General features: G+C 41.7%; 1 protein-coding gene across 1 annotated transcript; it reads left to right on the top strand.

Moving 5' to 3' along the window:
* Window positions 1-8,666: 8,666 nt before the first annotated feature.
* Window positions 8,667-9,443, top strand: Hspb3 (heat shock protein family B (small) member 3). The gene has a single exon (XM_020172000.2). The coding sequence runs from the start codon at window positions 8,844-8,846 to the stop codon at window positions 9,300-9,302; it is 459 nt and encodes a 152-aa protein (XP_020027589.2). The 5' UTR covers window positions 8,667-8,843; the 3' UTR covers window positions 9,303-9,443.
* Window positions 9,444-10,563: the final 1,120 nt, after the last annotated feature.

Genomic DNA, 10,563 nt, shown 5'->3' with positions numbered 1-10,563 from the left:
AGGTATGTGGTGTTTCCTGTCATTTAGTTGTTTTTGTTGTTTGAGGGCTTGATTATGTGTAGCTGAATCAATGTTACTCTCTGATTCCTTGTCTTTTCTTCTAGGTTTGGTATTGCCTGTTCTCTCATGGTTTTTTTTTTTTTTTTTTTTTTTTTATAAAAAATATCCCAAGCATTAAATAATTTATTGTTTTGTTGCAGTTCATTCTTTTTTTTAATTGTTTTATTATTCATATGTGCATACAAGGCTTAGTTCATTTCTCCCCCCTGCCCCCAACCCCCTCCCTTACCCCCCACTCTGCCCCCTCCCTCTCCCCCCACCCCCACAATACCCAGCAGAAACTATTTTGCCCTTATTTCTAATTTTGTTGAAGAGAGAGTATAAGCAATAATAGGGAGGAACAAGGGTTTTTGCTGATTGAGATAAGGATAGCTATACAGGGAGTTGACTCACATTAATTTCCTGTGCGTGTGTGTTACCTTCTAGGCTAATTCTTTTTGATCTAACCTTTTCTCTAGTTCCTGGTCCCCTTTTCCTATTGGCCTCAGTTGCTTTTAAGGTATCTGCTTTAGCTTCACTGCGTTAAGGGCAACAAATGCTAGCTAATTTTTTAGGTGTCTTACCTATCCTCACCCCTCCCTTGTGTGCTCTCACTTTTATCATGTGCTCAAAGTCCAATCCCCTTGTTGTGTTTGCCCTTGATCTAATGTCCACATATGAGGGAGAACATACCATTTTTGGTTTTGTTTGCTTTCATTTTCTGTGTGAAGAATTCCTTGGAGAATCTTTTGTAGTGGTGGCTTGGTGGTCATATATTGTTTTAGTTTCTGCTTATTGTGGAAGACTTTTATTGCTCCATCTATTTTGGATGATGGTTTTGCTGGGTAGAGTATCCTAGGGTTGAAGCTATTTTCATTCAGTGCCCAGAATATCCTATTCCATACCCTTCTTGCTTTTAAGGTTTCCATTGAGAAATTTGCTGTGATTTTGATGGGTTCACCTTTGTATGTTATTTGTTTTTTCTCTCTTACAGACTTCAATATTCTTTCTCTATTCTCTGTGCTTGTTGTTTTAATGCTAATATGTCATGGGGCAGTTCTATTTTGGTCAAGTCTGTTTCATGTCCTGGAGGCTTCCTGTACCTGAATGGGCATAACTTTCTCTAGATTTGGGAAATTTTCTGTTATTATTTTATTGAATAAATTACAAATCTCTTTTGCTTGGATCTCTTCTCCTTCTTCAATGCCCATGATTCTCAGGTTTGGTCTTTTGATGGAATCAGTGAGTTCTTCCATATTCCTTTTGCAGGACTTGAGTTGTATGACTAACAGCTCTTCAGTTTTTCCTTTAATTTCTGTTTTATCTTCAAGTTCTGAGATTCTGTCTTCCACTTGTTAGAGTCTGCTGGAGTGGCCTTCCACTGTGTTTTGTGTTTCTGTTTCATCCTTTTTTCTGAGGTTTTCCATATCATGAGTCACTTCCTCTTTAATATTGTCTACTTTCATCTTTAATTCATTTATCTCTCTATTTATAGTGTTCTCTATTTCACTTTGTTGTTTACTTAGGGCTCCTATGAGTTCATTTATCTGTTTCTGTGTCTTCTCACATTCTTTATTTTTGGTGTCTTGAAATTTCTTGAGTGCCTCTTGTACATTTTGGTTAACTGTGTCTAGTATCATCTCCATGAAATTCTCAATGATTACTTGCAGGATTTCTTCTTTGAGAGTGTTCTTGTGGACATCACTGTGTTCCTTGGTGTCATTTATCTTTGTTTTGTTGAAGTCTAGAACTGGGTACCCATTTTTCTTCATTTCTCTCTGGATCCTGTATTAAATTGGTTTTTGAGGGGAGAATAGTTTCCCTTTTTCTGCTACCCATTGCTCCACTTGGTACTGTGAAACTATGTTCTTGATAGGCTAGTTGGTGGTTTCAGTCACCTGCTTTCTTTCCCTTGATTTAATTTTTGTTTTGTGGCTGTCTTGGGTTTTTAGCTAAGAAATTAAATTACACAGATTAGCTAAGATTTAGCTAAGAATTAAATTCACAGATTTAATACCCACCCAGTAATTTATGTGTTATATAGAAGATACCTTGGTGGTATTATCTATAAGCAGTGGGAGTTGGGGGTGGGGGTTAACATTTGTAATGCTAGTTATAAAAATTTGGGGAGTTGGATAGGGTGGCACTAAAGGTGTAGATGGGAAGTAGGGTGGGTGAATGGGAAAGCAGTGTGGGGGCTGCTGTTTTTGTGGTCCTTGTGTGTGTTTGGGCATATTTCTAGTTGTTTGTATTAGGAATTGCAGGGGCTTGGGGTTGTGTAAAGTTGGTATAGTAGGCTGTTCAGTGGGTGATGACTGTGAAGGAGGGAGGGGTAGTCTGGTGACAGGTTGGGGGAGAATGGGAGGGGAAGGTGAGGACTGGGGGAAGAGAATGAGTGAGAGGTGGCAGAATGAGTTGTTGGAAAGGGGAGCAATGCATTTCAGCACAGGAGAAAGATGGAGAGTGAAGGGGATGAGTAGGGATGAGAGGATGATGATGGTAAAGTTGATAGCATAGAAAGAGAAAAGAAAAAAGATAATAGGAGTAAAAATAGAAAACCCACAATAAAACTAGCAACAACAAACCAAAGAAATCAATGGGGAGAGATGAACAAACAAACAAAAAACAAACAAAAAAATCCTCCAGGTTCAGGAGCAATAGTCTAAGTTCTGGTGTTACTCCTCCAGCATCCAGTCCTGGTGTTGGTATTTAAGCAGAAGCTCTATTGTAGTCTTGCCAGGTGGTTGGTTTGTGAGTAGTGTTTTGTTCTTCTTTCAGCTGCAGCTGCTTAATCAGCTCCTCCCCCAGTGAGGTGTGGCAGTTGAAGTTTGCATGCTGTTCTCAGGGTCAGGAGATCAGCTCTGTAGTCCACCTGCTGTCCTGGTTTGAAGGTGGCTTTTTGCTGTGCTTGTTTATGGGGGCTTGTTTCTTTGCCTTGCCCCCTTTCTCTTTGCCTCACAGGGACAGTGTTCTGTCAGCTGGTCCCCCTTGCTGTTAGTGTGTTGTGATGGTTTGCTGTTTGTTTTTCAATTTTGCCGGACAGTTTGACTTTGGGTGCTGCTCACTGGCCTGCTTCAGGGAGTGGCTTATCACCAGCCCTCTCTTGGCCTTCCTGCCTTTCCAGCATTTGTTTACTGATAGTTCACAGAGATTAGCTCTTTGCTCCTCCCCCCTGCCCTGGTGCACTTTCAGCAATCCCACCCCTTCTGCTGTGTCCTAGATTTCAGTTCATTGTTTATTGTTCAGTTTTTTGTTCTCTTTTTTTTGGGGGGGGGGTCAGTCTGCCCAGGGGACTATACTGGTTTATCCTGGGGATGGCTGGGGGAATTCTGCATGATACTTGGTGTTCACCTGGTTGGTCTGCTGAGTGTCTCACAGGCAGGTTTGGAGCCGGTGACAGTGGCAGCCCACCTGTTTTCTCAGTGTAATGTGGTGTGGAAAAGCTTTCTGTGGGCTAGGAGTTCAGGGTGTCAAAGTTTTGATTCTCCTTAGTGCTTTATTTCCTTCCACTAAGTGTGGCTCCAGAGTCTCAACAAGGTTTTGGAGTCTGTCTCACGCTGTCTGGTTCCGCACCCTAGTCGCTATCGTGGATCTCCCTCTGGTAGAATCTTTTGATAGCTCTGGGGAAGAGAAGATGTCAGTGCAGTTGGTTTCTGGTAAAAGCTCTATTTCTGACTTGTAGACAACCGTCTTCTTATTGTTTTTCCTTGTGTAGCAAGGACTCACAATGCACTTAAACTTCTTCCACATCTGGAAGCAACTTTCTTATGGTCATGATCAGATGCTCTGCTTAACTATTCTCATGGAGGTTTGATTTCAGTGACTGATGACACTGGAAGGATCCTGAAGACCAGGTGTAGTCCCTTCTGGATTCTTACTTCAGACCTTCAATCATTGGCAGGAATTTTGTAGGCCACCATATTATTCACTTTGTGGATTGTGGTAGTAATGAATGAAGACAAAGTTCCTCAGAATTGGAAATCAACTGTGGTCATAACTCTTCTTGTTTTTCAGGTACAACCAAATCCTGTACTATATAGATAAGTAGACCAAAAGAACCTGGGTGGGCAGGGCCTCCCAGTGACTCAGGCTGAGCCTCAGGCCCATGAGGCCACCAGTACTCAGGTCTCCCTGCTGCATCCTATGTGAGGACTCACAAAAGAAATTGCCCAAGATCTCGGTGTCCAGCACAGAGTGATTCCTTGCTTCTGAGAGAGATGCTTTCAATGGTGAGGTCCACTCACTACAATGTGGGTTGTAGTGAGCAGACTGCTCCAGCAGAGGCTTCCATAGCCCTAAGTCATGTTCTTAACCACAATGAAGGAATGGATCTATCAGAGATGAGATGGTCCTAAGTGTAGAGACTTTGCAAGTTTAGAAGGGAGACATGCTGGCGCTCAGAAAATCAATGTCAAGGAAAGGTTGATGGGGTAGAGGGGTGGAGTAAGTCAATGTAGAAGTTACCTGACTGTTCTCACTGGCTGCACTACAATCTCCACTCATTGGCCAAAAGGCGAAATTGTTTGAGTGATGGGTGTAGGGTTTTTATTCCATGAGGTAGAAAATGGCAGGCCAGCAAGGGTCCCAGGTGCTATCTCAACTCAGACTGGCAGGAGCTTCATAGTGGTGGTTAATTTTATGTGTCAACATCATGGGCTAAGGAATGTCAAGATAAGTGGTCAAACATTATTTCTAGGTATGTCTCCGAGGGTATTTTCAGAAGAGATAAGCATTTAAATCAATAGAATCAGTAAAGAAAATCCACTCTCACCAATGTCTGGAAAATCATCCAAACCATTGAGGGTCCAAATAGAACAAAAAGGTGAATTGAAAAGCAAAGGAAGGGTCAATTCACTCTTTCTCTTCCTAAGCTATGACATCCATCTTCTCCTACCTTCAGACATAGAAACTCCTGATTTTCAGACCTCTGACTCCTCACAGTAGAAGTTTTACCATCAACTACCCTGGTTCTCAGATCTTTGTACTTGAACTGAACTTCACCACCAGGTTTCCTGCATCTCCAGTGCTCACTTGGCAGACTGTGGGACTTCTCAATCTCTGTGATTATCTGAATTGATTCCTATAATAACTTTCTCTATACATCTAGATTAGATAGATAGACAGACAGACAGACAGATAGGTAGGTACTTTTTTGGTTTTCTTTTCTTTTTTTTTTTGACACAGATTCTTGGTATGGTTCCAAGTCCAGGCTGGCTTGAAACTCACTATGTAATTCAGGCTGGCCTCTAACTTGCAATCCTCCTGCGTCAGCCTCTTGAGTGTTGCAATTGCAGGTGCATACTACCATACCCAGCATATCTCTATCTTATTGGTTTGTTTTTTTCTGAAGAACTCTAAAAGATGCACCTGACTAGTGGGTTGCAGAGATAGAAACTATGATCATCTCTGGAAGGAACAGCTGGATTCTAGACAGGCCATCATGGCCACAGCTTCTGGAAAGGGGGGGTTTAGTACCTCTCTAGACCCAGGCCTACAGAGGGAAAGGACCATAGAACTAACTTGGTAGAAAAGAAAGCAGAGTAGAGAAAAGCTTTGCCAATGTTCAGTTTTATAAATCATGACAACTCCAAGAGTAAGAAGGGCTCTGATTTGGGATCTGGCTGGATAATTGGAGGGTGGACAGATAACCAGCTGTGTGACTGTACCACAGGGTCCAAAAGTATAGAGAAATTACTTTCTGCTTAAGTAATATGGAAATATGGAAGAAGCATTTGAGTGAACCTGAAAGTAAGGCAGATTATGCACCAAGGGGTAGCACAGGGACGAGGACTTTAGTATTTTCCTGTGGCAGTTGTAACGAATTCTACAGACTTGGTTGCAGCCAACAGGAACTATTCTCTCAGAGTCAGGAGTCCAGGAATCTGAACTCAACAGACAGCAGGGCTGCTACCACCCACTCTGGAGTCTCCAGAAGAGAATCTATTTTTGCCTCTTCCAGTTTCTGGTGACATTAGAATTCCTTGACTGTGACTTCACTTCAGTCTTCAAGGCCCACATCTTCAAATCCCTCTCTGCCATGTCTTCAAACAGCCTTCTCTGTGTGTCTGTGTCAAATCTCTGATGCTGTCTCTGTCCTCTAAGTACACTAGTGATGGTACTTGGCATCACTTAGATAATCCAGAATAATCCTCTCCCCTCAGGATCCTTAACTTAATCACATCTGTAAAATATTTTCCATATAAGTTAATGTTTTAAAATTCCAGGAATTACAATGTGGGTATCTTTCTCATTGGAGAGAAAAAAGAAAAAGAAAGAGACAGAATAGTGGAAGGAATTTTGGAGGATTGGAGTGGTTGAAGAGCAATCATGGAAGGAATCCTGGCTTCTTTCAGCTACCATTTTGGTCATGTTTGTGAGGACCTCAAATTCCAGGTCAGAGGGTAGAACATAAGAAGGGGAAATCCACTGGTGTAATGGTGCATTCCTGTAATCCCAGCACTTATGAGGGCAAAGCAGGAGGAGCTCAGGGTAAGGATGATGTAATTGTAGCAGGGCCACAGGAAGGCTACCTTCTCCATTTTCTCAAACCCTCTGAAAGTGTTGATGTGTTTATTATGGCTCTTAATTGAAGTGCAAAATCCTGGACAGATATAAGGTTAACATTCCCCAGCTGACACCAGTCCACAAAATTACAGCAGATGCAGTCCAATCCCCTGTGTATAATTTGGATGCCCTTTAGGCAAGTGCACATGTTCTAACCTGGTATCATTTTTATTATTTTCTAATCTGTACAATTATCTCCTGCTTCTTACCACTGCTTCTCCAGGAGCTGAGGCCTTTTGCTGTGATCTATGTGGTGGACAGTACAGACCCTTCCTTAATTCCTCTAAGCTTAATTGACGTTGGATTGTAGAATTGAACAAAACCTTGCTGATGGATGACTTGAGGAAATTACTTTGCTTACAGGAAACATTTAGAACAAGATTTTGGTCATGTAGGTCTCAGACTCCATCAATCAAGGCCCACTAGGACCTCTTGCTAACCAGTTCTTTTAAGCTGACTAATGTTCACTTTTCTTAGAGATAGCTTATTAAAACAAAACAAACCTAGAACTTGGGTCAACCTCTAGTTAATTCTTTGTATCCCTTTACCCTCCAGTCCCTTGAAGCTGTAGTCAATATGCAGTTTTTACTCCCTGACCAGTTTAACTTCTGTCCCTACATTCCTACTGACTCTCCCCTTAGTCAAGGTGAACACATTCTTGCTTAGTCTGTGCCTCCATTCGTTTGTTGCCTAACCTCTGAAGCATTTGACATACGCCATGGTGCTTGCTACCACTGCACTGCTTCCTGCTCTACCTGCCCAATGTCTCACTACAGCTACAGAAGAAAAATCAGGTAAGAACATCACAGTGTCTCTAAGAGGTGTAATTCACCCCATAGAGACAAGAAACTACCTTTCTTAATAATGTAGAAAGTGAGTTCCTGCTTTTCAACTTTATAGACTTTTTTCATGTTAAGAAAATGCATACATTTCAAAGAAAAACTGTTCCTCAGTCTGTTTTATAAAGTACCAACCTCCAGGGAGAGGAAAAGAAGTTTTCTGTATTTTAAAACATATTGGATATGTGTGTATTCCGGTCACACTCTACAATAAAAAGCTCCAAAGGGTTTATAATGAAAGCTGGTCTCCCTCTAGCTGCTGTCTTCCCCAACCCTGCCACCCTGCTACCCTCCCTGGAGGCCACCATTGTTCCCAGCCACAGGTCCTTCAGAGAGATTCTATTTATACAAGCAAATACCTACTTTTAAAACAAGTATAAGTAGTAACATGTTATATGCTGTTCTGGACTTTTCTTTTTTACTGAACGTATCTTGGAGCTCCTGCCACAGCAGTGGATAAAAACCTATGTCATTCTTCTTCAATGGAAGTTTAATAAAAAGGGTGTTTCACTTGAGAAACGATATGTAATTTATTTTCCCCTATGCAACAGTAGAGCTGTGACTAGATTAATCCTAATTTGTCTGGACTTTAATATGAAATAGTTTAAAACTTTGACATTTTTCTGTCACTGAAGTTCATCACTGAAACTTCCCATCCTCTGCCCCTTCCCAAACCTGAGGCTTAACACTTATCTAGCTTGGTCAGCTGATCTCATTTTGATGAGTCAAATGTTAAAAAATGCTAGATGGTGTAGCTCAGATGTCCCTAGAACACAAAACAGTAAAAGATTCAATAAAAGGAAATGTATAGTTATGAGAGCTTTGGAGTTTGAGCTTTGGAGTGTGTGTGTGTGTGTGTGTGTGTGTGTGTGTGGTGTGTGTGTGAATTCCTCAGCAATTACAGCTAGAATCTTCTCTGGACAGCATTAGATTCAGAGGCCAGGGGAGATGCAGCATGAGTATATATTATGAGTTCACATCTCTGGACTGTTTAAGATCATTGTTCCCTTAGGTCACCCATATTTCACAAGGAGAAAGCACTCACCTAGATATTTTTCAAATGCTGCTTCTGATTCCCACTTTCTCTTTCTCTCAGGGCTAGCAAAGCAGACACTTTGCCAAAGCTAACTGAGAATGTCAGAGCAATCCTTGCCTGGACAGCTTGTCTAGGCTGTGTGCTAAATGCATCTCTCAAACACACCCTATAAATAGCTGCTCATTGTCAGCGTGTGTGAAAAGACAAGAGTGAGTGTGCTGCTCTGATTCAGGTCAATTAAGTGGTTGTGTCTGGGCGGAGCTATAAAGGAATAGCTGCTCTGGCTGGGAGTTTACTCAGCCAGCAAAGGCCACAGTTAGCCTCTCACTGAAGAGAAGGTGCTCGATGCTGTTTTGGCCTCAGTGATGGCGAAAATCATTTTTAGGCACCTCATGGAGACTCCAGTGCGTTACCAGGAGGAGTTTGAAGCTCGAGGTTTGGAAGACTGCAGGCTGGATCATGCTTTGTATGCACTGCCTGGGCCCACCATCATGGACCTGAGAAAAGTCAGAGCAGCCCCGCAAGCTCTCCCCCTGGACTCAGTCACCGAAGAGACGCCACCCCAAGAAGGCAAATCCCGCTTCCAGATCCTACTGGACGTGGTCCAGTTCCTGCCCGAAGACATCATTATCCAGGCCTTTGAGGGCTGGCTGCTGATTAAGGCTCAACACGGAACCAGAATGGACGAGCACGGTTTTATCTCCCGAAGCTTCACCCGACAGTACAAACTGCCAGATGGCATTGAAACCAAAGATTTGTCCGCAGTCTTCTGTCATGATGGAATTTTGGTGGTGGAAGTAAAGGGTCCGCTTGGGACTAAGTGACACCTTATGGTTTCCTGCTTATGGGACCCAAGGAAGATGGTAGTTCAGCCAGGGTGCCAGGGGAATGTTTGTACTCCCCACGTTTGAAGTGATTTGCTGTGACTTTTATGAAGGTTAAAAATAAATACACAATTCCTGGTATGTTGAGTCTTTATTATTCTTATGCAGAAAGGAAACTGTTATGTATGTTTGCACCGTTCATGCTGAAGCTGTTCTCACAATGGAAACACCAGCAATTTAGGAGAATGTAGTTTGATACTACAGAGGACTTAGAAGTGTTTCCATGACTCTAAAATGCCAGAGAGGCTATGTTTGTATAATCCTGGCAAATCAGCCAAACCCATTTAAGAAAATCTTATTCATTTTATGAAAATCTTTTAGGTTGCCAAAAAGAGTTGTGATTCTCTTCACTTTGATAAGCTTTTCTTTTTTGTGTATTTTAATTAAAGTGGAGATTTGTAAATACAGCCTGAGGGCTAAAATACAGGATTTGAGAATTGAGTCTGAAATCTATTTCTGATTCACCCTAGTTATGACTGTCTTAAACCTCAGTTGGAACTTTCAGTTATCAATCTTATCTTTTTAAAGCTTCAACATGTACCTTATCCATTTTTTAAAGCTAAACTGAATCCCATCTGGAGTTTTATTTTTTTAAATTGTGTCTATTCTGTGGATACGTATAAATTATTAATAAATTAACCTAGACTGTATTCTTCTAAATTAAATTTAAGAAACTAAAAAAAGTTACTGAATTCAGCAAGACTTTAGTCTTTGCTATTTAGAGGCAACTTAAAATTTTAGATTCAGAAGGTGACACAGTGCAATGCAATGCATCTGTTTTCTCTGTGCAGTCCTTAGCCTTAAAATAGCCCAGCAGCCAATGGAAGTGGGGACCTGAGCTTGCAGCCATCTGAGCTTGCATAGCATGTTTGATGACTGGTGCTTATGGTTCTCTAAACTGCTGCTTTGGTAGAGGTTAAGAATTTGCATTAGCAATATTGCCTTCAACAGCTGGCCTGCACATTCCAGAGATTTGCTAGTTCACTCTGTACATACTAAATATTTCTGCAGGGGAAGTGGCTGCTTTCATTTTACTTGGCACTGATGTGAGCTGACAGTGAGCCAGAGGACAGGGCTAAGAATAGAAAAGGAATACAGGGCAAGGAAGGCCCTGGTGCAGAAGCCCACAGTGTCATCGTACGCCTCCGTGTTGCTTCTCTTGTACTTCAAGTTAAACTAGGAAAGGCACAGGGCAACAAAA

Source organism: Castor canadensis, chromosome 6, assembly GCF_047511655.1.
Source record: "Castor canadensis chromosome 6, mCasCan1.hap1v2, whole genome shotgun sequence".
NCBI classification, from domain to species: Eukaryota; Metazoa; Chordata; class Mammalia; order Rodentia; family Castoridae; genus Castor; species Castor canadensis.
Note: the sequence above shows the minus strand (reverse complement) of the source record. Positions and strands in the feature narration are given on the sequence as shown.